Genomic DNA, 19,472 nt, shown 5'->3' on the forward strand with positions numbered 1-19,472 from the left:
TGTGACGTCATCTGAGGAACACCAGCACCATGGCAGACCAGATGCCATGTTGTTGAAGAAGTTACTAGTTTTTAAAGCAAAACTTTGGTAGTTTTTGGTGTGAAGAATGCTAAGGTCTTTTTTGCAGGTGGATGTAGTAATGGTACAACAAAGGGCTAGCAGCTAAAAAGTGGTCACTACAATTGCGGTCTGTTTCGAGGCTGGCCTCATATTTTGTGTTAATGGGAGTTGACGTTTTGAAATGCTGTGTTCCTTCAATGACGTCACAGCTCTACAACAATTGAGCCAGATGGGTCCAACTTGAGACCTAATTTCTCAAGTCCCCCTGTGTTTTGAATATTGTGCAACATCAGTGTGGGGAAAGACACGACACGTTCTGCACCTTATTGAAAAGAAATCTGTTTGGAATACTTATTAAGATGCCCAAACCCAATTGGAGGAGGACATGGAAGAGATCAAGGCTCAGTTCAAGAGGGAGTTCGGCGCCATCAGCCAAACGCTGCAGGAAGAAAGATACAGGTTGGTGGGATTGGCAGATTTTCCTTCCAACAAGTCGACATCTTTACGATGTCTTTTAAAAAGGGACCTTACTGTTGTTAATTCATTCAAATTTAATGATCAAATGTCCGAACCTAGCTAGTCACAAGAAGGAGTCATGCAGTTAATGCAGTTTTAACAACTCTCTATTTCGGTCATCTGGTGCTGGTTCATCCACAGATGTTTTCTAGCACTGCCCTCCCTAGTTTTCAATGTACAGTTATAGGCTTTAATGTGTCTTAGCAGATGTCAACTAAGGTTTTTGTGTTTCAAAAGTTTAAGATTTAAAGTTATGTTCATTTGCATGGTATAAAGCTTAAACTCTGAGTTAGCAAAGTAAAGCTGCTCTTAGTTATATCATATTAAAAGTGAGCTATAAAGTTTTGAATCAAACGTTAAAGGTTTAGAGCTTTAACTCAGAGTTAATCATATATATATATATATATATATATATATATATTTTATATTTCAAGAGTTAAAGCCTTAAAGCTGCAATACAAATTTGTAGTAGAATTTAATGAGCTGCAAAGCTTTAATTCAAGACAAAACGAGAAGATTTACAATGTTATCTTGACAGTTAAAGCTTGAAAGCTGATTTAATGGGTTACAGCAGCTTTAAATCAGTAACTTTTCTTTAACTTCATAACTTTAATGAGTTATAGCAGATTTAAGTCAGCCTTAAAGCTTTAACTCAAGATAAAACTTGCGTACTTGAAGTTTTATCTATAGCGGTGTCTGAAACTCGTGAGAAAAAGTTCACGGACACCAGGGCAGACAACTCTGAAAAGTTGCCTGCCCAGCCAGAAAGTTGCCTGCCCCATTTTTTACAACTTGAAACACAATAAGACAACTCAACCCAAAAAAAAAAAAACAACAATTATTGCAAAGTATTAAGGGTTGATAATCAGAATATATAACAGAACAACACTTTGAAATTAAGTTTATTATAAATCTACTTATAACATTCATTGCATGTATATGACATCGCTGTTTTCCATCTGCCATCAGATGTACCTGTATTTACTCATCTTCATTTAAGCAATGTTTGCGTTGCGTCATGTGCTACAAGCCACGTGAACTCCTTTTTCCACGATGCTCTTACTGTACGTTTAAGTTTTGAAGCGTCGTAAATTGTGTTAGCTTCTTTTGAATCTTTCTTCTGGGGCTGAGGTTTTGGCTTGATTCATTGTAAGGATATGTCAGAGTCATGCGTGAGAAGATAAGCAGGACATTGTGGTTCAGCCTTTAAGCATATTTATTCCTCAACAGCAAGCAAACAACAACACGGCTCCATTCAATACAACATGGCAATCAACAATTAGAAAAACGGAAAATGGTGCATGCGTAATGATGTCGCACCATGGAAAATGTCCCACCGCAATATCAGAGTGCTATAAAATTGACAAATCTTAACAATTTCTAACCACTTATCCATGACCTTATAACACTCATGAAAGTCCGGAAGTACGAAATTATTCGATGCAGGCTACTGATTGGCTGCCGAGTATGCAAATTGCCAAACGAACCAAAATTCCGAAATTTCCAAAACTAACGAAGATTTTGGAATAAAACGTGTTATTTGTTGTATATGTAAAAAAGCAAGTTTTTTTTTCTTGAAAAAGTTGTCGGCCACCCAGGCAGAGAGGTTTTGTAAGTTGTACGCCCGAAGTAAAAGATGCACACTCCGGGTGTCCGGGCAGACGTTATTTCAGACACTGTCTATAGGAAAAGCTACTTTAAAGCTGATTTAAATATGTTATAATTCAAGAGCAAGAACTCTTGACCTATGACTCTCAAGTTAAAGCTTTAAACCTCACAACTTAAAGTAGCTTTAACTTTTGAGTCAAACCTTTAAAATATTAATTTTGTTCAGGACTAGAATGGAACTTTTTCATGAAAATTTTAATATGAAACAATAAGGAGATAGTACTGAAATTTCTATTTCAATTAAGTTAAAATCTGAATAGTGCTGAAAGTCAGTACTTAAAGCAGTTTCAACTTGGGTTTTTAAGCGTGATGTTGAGTTAAAGAGTTGAGGATCGATCTTTAACAGCATTACAATCTAACATTTTTACATTTTAGGAAAACATGATCCACTGTAGTGCATTTTAAGAGTTTTCAAGAAATAAACTATTTTAATTTTGGAGCCGAGTATTCAAAAATTTGAAGTCGGACCTTCGTTTTTTTCAGGTGCTCCCGTTTGGAGGACCAACTGAACGACCTGACGGAGCTTCACCAGCACGAGATGAGCGACCTTAAGCAAGAACTGGCCAGTATCGAGGAACGCGTTGCATACCAGGCCCACGAGCGGGCCCGAGACATTCAGGTACTCCTGCCGTTTGAACTAAAGATCATTTCAAAATTATACAAATTGGCATAGCTTAGTTATGTGCTATTATTTTGTTTTCACACATTTTTCTATGAATTTATTTTTGTTTATTTATTTACTTATTTTAATCTCCTTTTAATCTCAGGTCATTATTTAGATCAAGAAAATGCTTACCAAACTATCAGTTTAACTCCAAATCACTAAATACAAACAAATTTTCCTCCTCATTATTGGGGTATAAGATGCGTGGCTTCCTCCTTCCACCTCCCTCACGTCAGACGTCATTTCTGCTTCTTGGCAATAGCTTACAAGCTTTACAACCTTCTTTCTGCTTTTTGGCCAGATGTTTCACTGTTTGCATCTTGTAATCTGCAGAATATGAATTTGTTTTTGGTGCCATTTTGTTCAGTTTCATTTTAGCTTTCATTCGCTGCACCTCGCCAAAATGCGCACTCGGCTAAAGTAATCCCCAAGCTGCGTATTTCAGCCGAAACGCAGTTCTGCGCTAAAGTAAAGCTTCATGTTTACTTTGGCGGCCAATTAAAACTTCGGGTTTATTTCGGGCTTTGTTATAAAATCAAGTTAATCCGTCAGGTTTGGGCGGGTTCGGGTATATTCACTCGCGACTCAGGTAGGATCGGGCTTTTTAGGCCCCATCTTACCTCTCTACCAAGAATGATTTGAAATAGATCTGTACTTATTAACTTCCCCCGACTGACGCCACTTGTCTACTGATGGGCCGATGGAATGAGAACAGTTTAAGGACCCCTCAAATGACGCACTCCATCTTTAACGTGGTCGTTGGCATCCTCTAGGAGGCGCTAGAGTCTTGCCAGACTCGCATATCCAAACTGGAGCTCCAGCAACAACAGCAGCAGACGGCTCAACTGGAAAGCGGCGACGCCCGAGTCCTGCTCGGCCGCAGCATCAACATCATGCTCGCCATCATCACCGTTGTGCTTGTTTGCGTCTCCACCGCCGCCAAATTCGCCGCTCCTCTCATGCGAAGTCGTCAGCACGTGATGGCGACCCTCATGGCAACCGCCATCCTCAGCCTCTGCTGGAAGAACTGGGAACGCCTCCAACTGGTACTGGACGGACTCTTGAACACGGCGTGACTGCATAGAACCTGCAGGCAGGTGATTGGTTGTACAATCGTCTGCCGGGCTTCGCCGGGGTCGGACTGATTTCGCGTGCTGATTTTGACGTTATCTCCGTCACTTGATTTCTGAATTGGTGTACAGTTGAAGCTCTTTCTATCCTCAAACACTAGAACAATATAAAAAGAACTTCAGGAAGTATCTTGAAGCTCCTAAAAAATTCAATCGGAAGCTAAATGATAATAGCAATCGATCAGCTTTTTTTCCCATTTTTTGATGAGAAAGACTATCAGGTCTCAAGTTTTATAAAACTTTTAGAATACAAGCCAGGATTTTGTTTCTCTCGTTAAAAAAATACAAAAAATGTTGATATTGACCTAACTACAATAACAAAAAACCCGAAATGTCTTATGTTTACTATCCAAAAGGTTCAGGTAATCCATTAGCAGGTTGCCAGCATGCCAGGATTCCAATAGTTATGGACAAACATTGGGATATGTTTGAGTTTTATTTGCCTTGAAGGAAACATATAGAAAAAATAAAATTAAGGATTGTGTTCACAAACAGCAAAAAAAAAAAACCTCACAAAATTGTTAATGCGATCCATTAGCAGGTCACGAGTTCAATGCTAATGGATGCGAGGATTCAAGAGATGTGGACCATATTGAAAATATGGTTTTAAGGGGACAAATCTATTGGAAAAAATACAATAAAATGAGATGAGGAGTTTTGTTACATAAACAACCGTAAACAAACCTTATTTAAAAACACAGTTCAAAACTGACCAATTAAGTAGCAAAAAACTCATTAATATGTTAATTTTTGGACGGGTTCGTGTTTATACACCCGCGAATTGAATTTTTTTTTTAGGCCCCATCTTCCCTCTCTACCAGGAATGCTTTAAAATTGATCCGCACTTATTGAATTTCCCTCGGTTATGACGACACTGGTCTACAAATAAACATGACTTGACTTCATGATGCAAGCCTTATGGTAACGTATGCCACAATTCAGCCAAAATTCAAAAGAGTATTGTGATACATTTCATTGTTTTGTTTGTCTTTAAGGAAAAACATGGGGAAAATTAAATGAAGTATTGTGTACATAAACAACAACAAAAACTAGTTTTAAATATACAGTTGAAATATTACCCATTAACTAGCAAAAAAACTCCCGAAATGTTCATGTGAATTAGCTTAATGTTAATGTGTGGCAGGATTCATAAGAGTTGTGGATACAAATTGGGATAAATGCCACTGTTTTTATTTTTTTTGGAGTAAAAATAAATAAAATATATTTACTTACCAAAATATTCATGTGAACCATTAGCATGTTGCTAGCTTAATGCTAATGTATAAAAGGACTGAGTTTAAAAGAGTTATGGAAATATATCCGGGAAAAAAAATCACAATTTTTTTTTACCTTGAAGGGAAAAATAAGGGGGGAAAGTTGTCGATTAGGTAAATAAATTAATTTAATTCACGTGGCTTTTCCCCCTCTACATCCACCGGCTACTCCACTGTACCAGCTCAAGTCACAACACACCCAAGGTAGATAAAATGTCATTTTTTTCATCCATCCATCCATCACCTGCACCACTTTACTTTATTTTGGGGGGAAAAATATAGAAAAGATTTGCGGCGGAATGTCCACATACTACAATTACATTTATGTTTTTTTTTTTCTACAATTAATAGAAAAAAATAGGAGAAAGAAAAACAATTTCCATACTAAAATTCAATTTACATAGGTATCTCGCCAATTCAATAAGGTAATTTATTAAGGTAATTTAAATTATTTAAAAAAAATTGTATATCATGAAGTTGTACCTGGCATGCGAGTTTGCTAATGTTTATGAATTAAAAATAATAAAAAAGGAAAGAAGTAAAAAACAACAAGGAAATGATTTGTCTGATGTGGTCCAAAATTTTGTTCATTTAAAAATATTTTGGGGATTTTACTCCAGGAATAAATAAACTATTTTTAGCAAAAGCATTATGCTAGCTTTAGCATCTTACTTCCTGGCACCTTTTTTTGCTGAAATTTTTGCTGTAACATTAGTCTATAACTATAGTAAAAAATAATAAATTATTTGAGATTTCGAAAGAATCATAATAAAATAGGGCTTCACTGTATTAAATTGATCAACCAGAAAGACAAAAAAACTAGCATGAAATAAGAAAGTCCTAATTGTGACACTCATAACTTTTTTTTATTAATAACTTTGCACACAAGCACAAGTTAATGACTAAAACCAACCAGTCTTGAAGGAATTTAATATGTAAAATAAAAGGGGGGGATAGTTCTTTGTACTAGATGAAGTGAGTGAGAAGCTCTTGAAGTTACTTAAACGGAGTCAAAAGATTAGGTACACGTTCAAAGAATTGATAAAACTTTTAGAGGTTGTGTTTACAAAACCGCTCAAGTGTTGCTAACGAAAAAAACAACGAATTCAATTTTAACATGTATAACAACAGGTTTTATTAGTATTCCAGATTTTTAGGCTTGGAGTTCCACTGGGCTCAATCTCAGTCCTCTTTTACTTGTCGTTCAAAGTTGTTCTTTTATTAAAAATCGACTTAGACAATTGCAAAACTTAATAATAATTTTAAAGTAATTTGAAGAAACGCAAGATTGAGTCGTGTAGAATATAAAGAAGGATTCAATTTAGATTTGGTGTTCCCTAGGGCTCAATCCTAATACCTCTTTATTTTCTCAGCTGAAGTCGTTTGTTTCTAAAAATCAAATGACATGATTGCAAAATGTTGTCATCAGCGAGTCCATTGTAACGATGATTAAATTAATTCAGATGTTGTGTTCCACAGGGCTCAATCCTCGATCCCTAATGTCTTTTTGGCGTCTATTGCTTCGTACGATTTTGCACATATTTAAAAGCGGACTCCTGGGCGGAATGTTTTTGATTTCGGTAGCTATCGGTTTGTATAGCTGCCCCACAGGTGACGATGCAGGACTTTTGGAGGGGAGTGTGGAGTTTTTCTTTCTTTTCTTTCAGTAGTGCAATAAACATGATTAACAAGAACAATTGCAATGTCAGGATTTGGGGTAAACGGTAAAAGTTTTCCATTCACTGATTTTTTTTGTTTTCTTTTTGTGGACCGGTCGCGGCGAATAATCCGACATCGATCGGCGCTTCAGCCGTCCTGTTTGGCTCTGATAAGGTTCTCCTGGGGAGGGGGCCGAAGGTTCGTCGAACCCCTCCCTAAACACTCACAACAGTGGCTTACTTTTTATTGTTTTTAATATGACTTCTGGGTGAGGGCTTACACTGTGATTTTTTTTTGTTGTGTTTGATTATTATTAAAGCTGAAAATCTTTTAGGGATGATCAAAGCACATTACTGAAAACGTTTGATAACAAAGTGAAAAATAAATTAAAAGGAATTCTTGATAGTTATGAAAGTGAAAAACAGGAAGTACACGTAAAACAATAAAATGCAGTTTGACTTAACCAATTATTTGTTAATTTATTAATCTATGCACACACAATATGAATCATCGTTATATATCTGTATAAGATCATAATAATTACACTCTACAAATTGAACTGTTCAAAGTTCACAAACCCATCTTTATTTCCAAGTGGCTTTTTATGAAAATAATTGTAATCGATTACTTCCAGTACTACTACAACTCATTTAATCGAGTACATTAACAGAAGAAAACTGTGAAATTAACTTATCTTTAGCCAAGCCTTTTTTCCTCCAGTAATCAGTTTTTTTTTTACAAGTATGCAGTCTACTGATGAAAATACTCGAGTACAAATACTTTGTTACTTTTCTGCGATTCGTATTTCCTTTTTCGACACATTTTTTAAAAGATCATATTTCTTACAAGAATACAATTGACATCACAATGGAAGAAATACTCAATTTACGTGTTTTCTTTTGTGTGTTTTCTTTTTTATTTTTATTTTGAAGTAATCAAGTATTTCTCGTAAGTACGCAATGCACAGATGAAAATACTCAACTACAAATACTCAGTTACTGTTTTAGGTGCTATGATTATGTTTTCGAAAATGATTTCCTTTGTTTAACGTATTTCCTGTCAACGTCACAATGGGAGAAAATACTCTAGCACAAATACTTAGTTACTTTTCCAGCTGCTCCAATTCACTTTATTTTTGTAATCTCCTTCCACTGTTGGTTTGTTTACGACTGAATGTTTTGAGCGTTACCTTGAAAACCACACCTCGCGGTCAGAATATTAGGTACGGCAAACTGTCCCGTCGTATAAAACGCGCCCGTATTTTTGAAAATTTTTATGAATAATTTTAAAACATGTACCTGTGAATTAAAAGTGATATTTTCGATTGTTGGTGTGACTTACTTTTTCTTACCAATCTTGTATTTGATGTGCCTTTTTTGTGTCTTAAATTAAAATATTTTTAATCGGCAAGCGAGTCCTTTTTTTATTCTTTTGTTATTATTGTTTTGTTACACCAATTTCAAAATAAAACTACAGGAGACGTGAGAAAATAGGAATCGTGTCATCAGCGCATCTGCATCTCCCTTTTCGGCCACCAGAGAGCGCAAGCGTGGTAAGAAAAAAGACTGACAACAACACTGAAGGATGAACGTGAAAACAGGAAGTGGGTACGGTGTTAACGTTAAAATATATATAAATATATTTTGAATGTTTTCTATGTTTATACTATAAAAGTATCAAGTTTTTTGTATATGGCTCTAAAGATAGACTATTAAATTATTTCATTTACTACTATGAAGTATGGTAGATTATTTTTTATTATTACCAAATGCTTGCGTTCATTTGTGTTTTTCGATTTTTAAATGACTAAAATTACTTCAATTACTAAAAAGGTTTTCCTGAACCATATTTGTATCTATTTTGGGAGGCATTTCATTCACCTAAATATTACTTCGGTTTTAAATTCAATGCAGACAATATCAGGTCGGTGGTTCGCGCCCCGGCCGAGTCATTCCTAAGACTTAAAAAGTGGTCGGCGGCGCCCTCTGTTGGCTGCGGCTGCATCGGCTCGCTACAACGGGTCAGGTGCAATCGACATTTCGTTCTGTGTACATTGTTACACAGAATGACAATACAAGGAAATTATTATTATTATTATTATTATTATCATATCTGTCAACCTGTACGTTTTGCCGTACAAAGTACCTTTATTATGCATTTTAGGACGTGTACGACATAGAAGAAAATCTGTATGGAGAAACGCAAATTTGTCAATTATGGGTACCATCCGGTATACACCGACTATCACGAAACGGCAAATCAATCAAGTCAAACGAGTTCGCCGCGGTAGCCTCTATCTCGGTATCATTTTTTTCCTTGCAATCAAAGCGAACGGTTTGATGGTACTGTGCGCATGCGTCTGCCGCCTCAGATGTCATGTGTTAGTTATGTAGTGAAAGGAAGTCCGTCTCTTTTTAGAGAACCGGATTTTTCGGCTGAACTCATTAAAGAGAGCCGGCTCTCAAACGGCTCACTTGCTTTGATGCATTATATTACGAATTATTATGTTGTTTAAAGAAGTTAAGAAAAAAAGGAAGTATAAAAGGAGAAAATGAAAAAAGACAGGTTTGTGGCTATCCCTTTAACCAGTATATTACCAACAAAAAATGAATGCAGAAAATGAATTCTTAATTTGAATAGGAAAATGCATTATTCTACTTATTTATATGTGCATGTATTTTTTCCTTTTACGGTGAACGTCCAAACGACTTAATTTTTGAACTTTTTTTTATAATAAAACTCATTCATGTCGAGCAACTCAGTATCTCACAACAAAATGTTAATTAACGATATATATGATACTGTATAACGAAACTCATGTACAATATAGCATGTTAAACTAAATAAATAAACATGTTTGAAAAAAATATGGTGTAAGATTATTTTGCATTTTGTAAGGCAAAATACAACTGTTTGCAGTTTGAACCGTGGAGGTTGACAGGTATGCAATATTAAAGCCTTTGTGTGTAATAGTTGACCACGAGATGGCACTGTTGTCTTATGCGAACGTAAACCAGTGCCACAGCAAGCAGCAAGATGTCAGACTACAATGGTGGTGACCTAAGGTATGTGGAAGAAAATACAAAATACAAATTTCATCGGTATAACGGTTCATGTATTTTTGCCATGTTTTCAAATCATTGTTTTTTTACTACATGAAACTAAGAGGCATTAAATATTACACACTGTCCCTTTAACTAACCAGGTTGTGTCGTTCGGTGTGATTCTATCAGTAGGTAAAAGTTGCTATAAAAGTACAGTAGACCCCGGGTTGCGGCGACCCCATCTTATAACATTTTCGCTTATCGGTGTGGAATGAGATGATTTTTTTGGGGGGATCCTCTTTACAGCCTTTTTTTACTATGACATCACCAACAATTTTTTTAGGGTGCCTAAAAACTAAAACTCAAAACTTTGCTGTGTTTTGTGCATAGGATGAGTTACCTCTCCAAACCTATCTGCTGTTAGTTAAAGTCATGAAGTGGTGGTCTTCTATTTGTCGACGTCACCGCTTCAGGGAGATACTGCTATGCTATGGGCTGAACTACCTCCCTTAATGTCTTTTTCTTTGTTCGTCTGCTTCAAAAATAATTTGCGAGTTTGCAATACCATACTGTATTTTCGTACTGTATTTCTGTAGTTTCTAAAGGTAGAAGCAAAACACACTAACCAAGAAAGTTGAGCTTGAGGTGATAAAGAAATACAATTAAGGCACACAAATCACTACTTTGTTGCATGCCAAATCGACAATCGACGACTGTTATAAAAAGAAATAGGCAATTAAAGAAAGGAAAGCTCCTAGGGCAAGAAGGTTCCTCGCAAGGGGAAGGTTTAAAATCAGTTTGCATTTGAATCCACTTTCTCCTTCCCACTCTACATCCACCTGCTACTCCACTGTACCAGCTCAAGTCACAACACACCAAAGGTAGATAAAAATGTCATTTTTCCATCCATCCATTCATCCATCATCTGCACCGCTTGTCCTCACTGGGGTCACCAACTTTAGGCAGTCTGCAGGGGACACCCTGAACTCGTTGCCAGGGGAAAGCAAACCCCTACCCACCTTGCCTGGAGAGGGATGGACGCCACCAGGCTTTACTTGCCCAAGATACACCACAAGAAGTGGTGCCCCTCCAGCCCGAGTGGTTAAGGGATCCATGAGCCGTGAACTGCAGGTTCAGAACTCATTTGATTAGGTTTCTATCCCCCGCCATACAGCAATCTCACTTTGCGATCCCCACCCCACAACAGATTAATGTCGTATCCCGGGGTCTACTGTACTTACGGCTTTGATTTTTCACCACCTTTATATTTCCTGAGTGTACCCTTCGGATCACTAGGCGCTTTTTTTGATGAGCCCCTCGTTTTCTCATTGAGCTCCTCCATAGAGACGCTTGTGCGGTTGCCATGGTCACCATACAAAAGCAGGCGTCTTTTCGGGGTAACAGCAACGAGGCACTCCGTCCACATTACTTAATGTTTGTCAGTAATTATAGAGTTCTGTTTTAGTGGCAGAGAAAAGGAAAACTGTCAAAAAGGGAATATTTAGTTGACTGATTTTAACAGTTCAATAAAGTTAATGCAGTATCGCGTTGCGCCACAGAGTGCCAGGCAGCACTGAGCTCTAGTAGAAGATAACATGCAATATTTGCTAAAACGAAGAAGGCTCAAAACTACGGTTAAAATTAATTAAAAGTCTCAATGTTCAGATTTACTTGTTTTGTGATTGTCATTTCGCTATTTTCATTTTTTATTCAGAGTGCAACTCATTTAAAATGGTTGTAATTGTTACAGCGTTTATATCTGCTTACCTGTAAGGTTTTTCTATTACGTTTTAGCATTAAGCTAACATTGGTGCTAACAGAAAATCGCCATATATGGACTATCGCTGTCATGTACGGTAATTGATTGTGCCTGCGCGGCAGACGCGTTATTACGGTACACAGGGAGACCGCGTGGTATCTGGAGATATGTTTGTAAACTAGCAAAGACGCTATATCGTGTTCTGTAAATAAACAAGTTCATGTTGGGTTTAAAGAGGACTCCGTCCATCTTTTACATGGTGTCAGAAGTCTGAAAAGATCCAGATAAGGAGACAAGTCATAATGGCCAAGTTTAATCCTCCATCAAGCTTTGCTTTCGAGAAACCGTCAGAATGGCCGGACTGGAGGCAGCGTTTCAAGCGCTACATAATCGCTACGAAACTAAACAAAGACGATGGACAAGTTCAAGTAAGCTGCTTGATATACGCAATGGGAAGCGAGGCGGAGAATGTGTTCAAGTCTTTTGTTTTTGCTAATGACGGTGAAGAGGATAATTATGACGTTGTGCTGAAGAAGTTTGATGATTACTTCGTTCCGCGGAGGAATATCATCCACGAACGCGCGTGTTTTCATCAGCATTTCCAGAAACTTGGGGAGAGGGCAGAAAGCTTCATAAGGGCTTTATATGAACTATCAGAACACTGTGATTTCGGCACGAGCCGTGAGGAAAACATCCGAGACCGGATAGTTATTGGAATATTGGACAAGGAAGTGTCGCGTAAGCTTCAGTTGATGGAAGGCCTGACATTGACTCAGACTGTGCAAGTAGTTCGACAGGCGGAAGAGATTACTGCGCACGTCAACATGCAAGGAGAAGCAGTAGGGACGGTGCATGAATTTACAAGGCAGAGCTACAGATACCCAAAGTCTAAACCACAAGGTGGGGAGAAAGACAGAAAATGGGGAAATGTGAGAAATTGTCTTAAATGTGGAAAAACACAGCATAACAAAGATGAAAACTGCCCTGCTAAGAAATCTACCTGCCATATCTGTCACAAAGCCGGGCACTGGGCTAGAGTGTGCAGGAATAAAAAGCAAGTGAATGAGATTAGTGAGCGGGCAGGACAACCCGAGCAGTCAGCATACTTCCTGGGTGCTGTGTCACATGTGAAAAATGTAAAAGAACAGTGGTCAGTTGAGCTCCGGCTAAATAAAAAGCCAATTACGTTCAAAATCGACACACGGGCAGATGTGAATGTAGTCAGCGAGGCGACGTACAACACATACACTCCAGAAAGTGTGTTAGAGCCACCAGACATTCCACTGGACGGCCCAGGTGGAGAGCTAAATTGTCTAGGGAGGTTCCAGGCCACAGTAACCTACAAAGGAAAATCATATCCACTAACAGCTTATGTAGTAGAGGGGATCACTAATAATCTCTTAAGTCGCTCAATGTCAGTGAAAATGAATCTTGTGAGGAGAATAGACGAAATCAGTTTGAACATTCAGCAACACGCAGACTATGGGACATTGAAAACAGAGCCAGTGAGAATACAGCTTAAAGACAATGCCCAGCCGTATGCTGTACATACTGCACGCCGGGTACCACTCCCGATGCTCCAGAAGGTAAAAGAAGAGCTAAAGAGAATGGAGAGTAATGGCATCATTGAGCCCGTGACACAACCTACTGAGTGGTGTGCACCTACGGTCCCTGTCTCAAAGAAGAACACAGACAAAGCATATGTGTTGATCTCAAAAGACTGAATGAATCTGTCAAAAGGGAGCGATACATCCTACCTACTGTGGATGAGATAACAGCCAAGCTAAGTGGAGCAACTGTTTTTCATCACTTGATGCAGCCAGCGGGTTTTGGCAAATTCCACTGCATCCAGACAGCATCAAGCTCACAACCTTTATAACTCCATTTGGTCGGTACAGCTTCAAACGCTTGCCATTTGGAATTACTAGTGCACGTGAAATCTTCCAGAGGAAGATGATGGAGACTCTACAAGGGTTGGAAGGTGTAGAAGTCTTCATGGACAATATTTTGGTCTACGGGAGCAATATGGAGCAACACAACAGACGTCTCAACAAAGTGATGCATCGTATTCAGTCAGCTGGACTTAAACTGAATAAGGAGAAGTGCTCCATTAGGCAAAGCCAACTAAAGTTCCTGGGGCATCTCATCGACAAGTCAGGGATTCGACCTGATCCTGAGAAGGTTGCAGCAATTCGGAAAATGCCACCTCCAGGAAATGTCACTGAGCTAAAGCGAATCCAGGGAATGGTGACTTTCCTTGGCAGGTACATTTCCAACCTCTCCACTGTGGGGCAGCCGCTCCATGAGTTGCTGAAGGACAAGAATAACTGGATGTGGGGACATGCTTAACAGACAGCCTTCGAAAACATAAAGGAATTACTGACTACTGCACCGGTGCTGGCCTACTATGATGTCACCAAACCCACGGCAGTGTCAGCAGATGCTAGCAGTTTTGGACTGGGGGGTGTGCTGTTACAACTTCATGGAGAACAGTGGAAACCAGTGGCATACTGCTCCAGACGACTATCTGATGCAGAAACACGTTATGCCCAGATAGAAAAGGAGTGTCTGGCAGGTGTGTGGACATGTGAAAAGTTTTACAGATACCTAAATGGCCTTGAACGTTTCAGGTTAGTGACAGCTCACAAGCCGTTGGTACCCCTTATCAACAATCAGAGCTTGGAAAATGTTCCTCTCAGATGTCAGCGTCTACTGATGAGGCTCATGAGATTCAGCGCGGTGGCCGAGTATGCACCAGGTAAAACTCTTGTGGTAGCAGACACACTGTCACGCAGCCCACTGACATGTAGTGAAGGGGGATGTGGATTCACACAGTGATGTAGCCTGCTATGTAGCCTCAGTAGTCGGAGGAATACCAGCTTCACCAAAGAGACTTGAAAACATTAGAAACGTCACTGCAACTGACACAGAGTTACAGCTTGTCAGTAAGCTTATCAGGTCAGGGTGGCCTGAACACATAAGTAGTGTCCCTTTGGATGCGAGGGAGTTTACCAAAGTGAAGTCAGAGCTCTCCGTTGAAGGCAGCCTAGTCTTAAGAGGGTGCAGGATTGTCGTGCCACGTTCTATGAGAGCCGAAATTCTGGAGAAGCTACACCAGGGGCACCAAGGCCTGATCAAATGTAGAGAGAGAGCCAAAACATCAGTGTGGTGGCCAGGGCTGTCCAAGCAGTTAAAGGACACAGTGTTGTCATGCCAAGTGTGTTTGGAAATGAGAAGGAAACAACAAAAGGAACCTCTTATCTCCACACCACTACCTGATCGACCTTGGCAAAGAATTGCATTGGACCTGTGCGAGCACAACCACCACAACTACCTGATAATATCAGACTACTACTCTCGATTCCTGGAAATACTGCACCTGTCCTCAACCACTAGTTCACACATAATTGAGAATCTTAAAACGGTCTTCGCTAGATTTGGGGTTGTTGACCAGGCAGTTAGCGATAACGGTCCACGATTTGCGACTGCAGAGTTTCAGAATTTTGCAAAGGAGATGGATTTTGAACATATAACATCTAGTCCTTATCATCCTCAAGGCAATGGACATGCCGAAAGAGCAGTACAGGTTGCTAAGAAAATCCTGAATAAAAAAGATCCATTGCTAGCCCTGATGATCTACAGATTCACTCCATGTTCCACCACGGGCTACAGCCCAGCTAAACTGCTAATGGGAAGAAGGATCAGGACGACAGTTCCAACCTTGGAGAAGAATCTCCTGCCCAGATGGCCCAGAAGGAAAACGGTAAAAGTGAACAACGCCAAGCAGAAAGCAGTGCAAGCTCACTACTTCAACCGCCGTCACGGAGCCAGACTCCTACCTGCTCTACAACCAGGAGCAACGGTCTACACCAGGCTGGACCAAGAAAAATCATGGTCTAGACCAGCTGTGGTCTCAGGAGAGGCTGCTACAAGTAGATCCTACAATATCACCACCCAAGACGGTGCTGTTCTACGGCGGAATCGTCGTCATCTCCTGACATCGTCAGCTGTACGCCGCACTCAACCATCGTCTACAGAAAGTGATGAAGTGCAGTTACAGTCTACCATTCAAGAAGATACTGTCCCTGCAGTCCAGGCTACAGGTCCATCCGACACACCTCCACCAAGACAGATTGTGACAAGGTCTGGAAGGGTGTGTAAACCTGTTAACAGACTTGACCTGTGAATGAGTTAAAATTCATTACGGCCTTTGGGGAGAGTGGTTAAGAAATGGAAGAGACAACACACACAGGGGACTAATTGTTCTTGTTCGGATGATAATGCTGTGAAAAAAAAAAAAAGAAAAGAAAACATTGTCCCAGAAATGTGAGTTGTGACCAAATGTTATGATTGAAATGACATATTGTTTGCACATTGGATTGTAGTTGCAATTACTGCTTTGAATCCAAAACAGTGACTTGAATGCCAATTTCATTTAGCAATGTGCAATTGACCGTTGATTGTTTGATTTATTGTTAATAATTTTCCCTGTGGTAAGAAAATGTCAGATCTACCGATTATTGTTTTAGACAGCCTTGTGAGATGCTGCTATTTGTTTCTTTCAAAAGAAAAAAAAAAAGGGGGGAGATGTCATGTACGGTAATTGATTGTGCCTGCGCCATCCCTTTTTTTGAGTTACTATGTTTACTATCCTGTTACGTAGCGAAATGATTTTATATATATATATATATATATATATATATATATATATATATAATCTCATCTCATCTCATTAGCTACACCGCTTGTCCTCAGTAGGGTCGCGGGGATATATATATATATATATATATATATATATATATATATATAATATATATAATATATATGTATAATATATGTAACTGCGGTGTACCAGTCCCACCAAAGATCCACATTCACGCTGGACTGGATGATGAGGCTTTTATGACAGTTGCTGCAATGAGTGAGTCAGAACAAGACATGCATACATGTGGTTAGCACCTCTGCTGGCTTTCAAAACGTTAGCAGCGCATTGGAGACTGCTCTAAACATATCAAATAGTTTTCAGTTTACATAAAATACATTTTAGAATATCAACCATCACAATACATTCTTACATAAATTTTAACAAGATACTTTTAACAAGAGATCGTATAGATAGATAGATAGATAGATAGATAGATAGATAGATAGATACTTTATTCATCCCCGAAGGGAAATTCACTTTTCCAGCAGCATCCCTAAGCTGAGAACAATCGAAAATAACTGAGAACAATGGAAAATAACACGGGAGCTGCTGGAGTGGCTGCCATTCGTGACGGCGCCGGAGAAACGATTCAATTTGAATCATGTACAAACAAACAAACAATTGAATCATGTACAAGAAACGATTCAATCTGAATCATGTACAAACAAACAAACAATTGAATCATGTACAACAAACAAACAAAATATTTATGTTTCAATAAGTGGAGTGTTAATAAAATGGGGGGAAAATAATTTGTTCTTTTTAAACGTTTACTATGGATTCAACATATTTTCCTTTAAACTGAATTTCAACCAACATCATCCTTTTTATATATATGAGAAAAAAAGAAATAATTACAATAACGAGTGTAAAAATGGGTACAATTTGCCTGCAATGAGTCACACAAGATATCCACACATGTCGTTAGCACCTCCGCTGGCTTTCAATACTATAAGGGGAATTAGCATTTTAGCACAACGTGCAACATAAAAGGCGACAGAAACAAAACAAAAATAAATACAAACAGCTTGACAACATCAATCACATTACTGTGCATGTTGAGAGATTTGTCAGCTGTGGTTTTAATGTTTAAGATTAACTTTTTGCGGAGCACTAAAAGATCGTGGCTTACCGTTAGCAGCGAGCTGGAGACTGCTAACAACATCCGCCTTCCGATCACAAAATAAGAAGCCAAACCAAATCTTACCCCCTACCAGCAGGTGGGACTGTTGAACTCGTCATTGCAGGACGCTTATACATGAAATGAAATGATTTGCATTTCTATAGCACTTCTTAAGTCAATGACTTCCCAAAGTGCTTTACAATGTGCTCCACATTTCCCAATAGCGGCCTTGCAGCCATGTAAGGCGCTAACCTGCTTATTGGGGGTATTAGGGGTTCAGTGTCTTACCCAAGGACACATCGACATGTTACATGGACTAGCCGGGATTCGAACTGGGATCCCTTGATCCCAAGACGAGCGCTCTACCTCCTGAGCTACTGCCGCCCAAAAACATATACAAAAACTATACAAACATATAAAGTCAAGTTTAGCTGTTTTGTGTGCAAATAGTTACTTTTTGTCCTCATGTGAATTAATAATGCTTGTTTTTGTACTATGCCTTAAAAATCTACAAACACAGTTCGTTATAGTTACCTAGCTGCACGTACTACACCACAAAATCGAGTGGTTTTAATTCAGAATTAACCTTTACTCATTTCCATATGAATTCACAATAACGTTAATTTGAAAAGGAAAACAAATGATGAATGGTGTCTAAAGATAGGATTGAACTTTGAGGAAAGGAGAAAAGTGTTCTGGAAAGAAGTGAAAATAGTAAGAAACAGTGAGTCTGGAAAGGAAGAGAAAGTGAAAGATAAGAATGGTAGATTGCTGGTTAGCGGTAGTGCAGTCAGGACGTGATGAGCAGAGTATTTTGAGGAGTTGCTAAATGTGAAGGATGGGAGAGAAGTGAGAGTCGAGGCGATCGATGGTATGGAGAGAATGCCCGTGTTGGGTGATTTAAATGTGAAGCCTGTGGAAACATGGGAGGTGCAAATAAGTGAAAGAAATGAAAGGGGGGAAGGTACCTGGGTTGGATGGTTGTACTGCTGAATGCCTGAAAAAAGGTGGCACAGTTATGATTGACTGGTAAGTACGCTTGTTGAATGTATGCTTTTTAAGTGGTGTGGTTCCTGTTGATTAGTGTAGTGCATGTGCGGTGCCATTGTATAAGGGTATAGGAGATAAGTATGAATGTAGCAATTCGAGAGGTATCAGTTTGTTGTCTGTGCCGGGTAAGCTTTATGGAAGAGTCTTGATTAAGAGAGTGAGAGAAAGAACGAATGAGGTGGTGATGGAGGAGCAGAGTGGTTTCAGGAAAGGAAGAGGATGTGTGGATCAGGTATTTGCAGTACGACAGGTGTGTGAGAAATATTTTGCAAAAGGTAAGGGTGTTTATTTGGCTTTCTTGGACTTGGAAAAGGCGTATGACAGAGTTGGTGGGGATGTATGGAGTGGGTGGAAAGTCGTTGGAAGCATTGAATAGTTTTTGTATGAACAGCAGAGCATGTGTAAGAGTAGGGAGTGAGACAAGTGAGTGGTTCCCTGTGTTGACTGGTGTGAGACAGGGATGTGTGATGTCACCATGGCTGTTTAATGTGTACAAAGAGGGTGTGGTGCGAGAGGTGAATGCAAGAGTATTTGGCAGAGGTGTAGAGATGATGGACAACAGTGGAACAGTGTGGCAGGTAAGTCAGTTGTTGTTTGCAGATGACACTGCGCTTGTGGCTGATTCTGAGGAAACATTGAGAAGGTTGGTAACGGAGTTTGGAAGAGTATGTGATAGGCCTAGGTTATGTGTCAATGTTGGGAAGAGTAAGGTGATGAAGTGTTCACGTGACGGAGTGGGCATGACGTTAGAAATCAGGTTGCGTGGACAGGTGCTGGAAGAAGGTGAAAGCTTTAGGTACTTGGGTTGTGATGTGGCTGC

At 39.2% G+C, this 19,472-nt stretch overlaps 1 protein-coding gene across 1 annotated transcript in view; it reads left to right on the forward strand.

Moving 5' to 3' along the window:
• LOC148363156 (transmembrane and coiled-coil domain protein 3-like) overlaps positions 1-8,381 on the forward strand; it is a 28,691-nt gene extending 20,310 nt beyond the window's left edge. The window contains exons 3-5 of the mRNA XM_088340734.1: positions 420-519; positions 2,728-2,863; positions 3,682-8,381. Coding sequence (XP_088196860.1) covers positions 420-519; positions 2,728-2,863; positions 3,682-3,984 — 539 coding nt within the window. The 3' untranslated portion in view covers positions 3,985-8,381. The remainder of the gene's footprint in view (positions 1-419; positions 520-2,727; positions 2,864-3,681) is intronic.
• The last annotated feature ends 11,091 nt before the right edge of the window (positions 8,382-19,472 follow it).

The sequence above is a fragment of the Urocampus carinirostris genome, chromosome 7, assembly GCF_059441175.1.
Source record: "Urocampus carinirostris isolate Australia breed hairy pipefish chromosome 7, RoL_Ucar_1.0, whole genome shotgun sequence".
NCBI lineage: Eukaryota > Metazoa > Chordata > Actinopteri > Syngnathiformes > Syngnathidae > Urocampus > Urocampus carinirostris.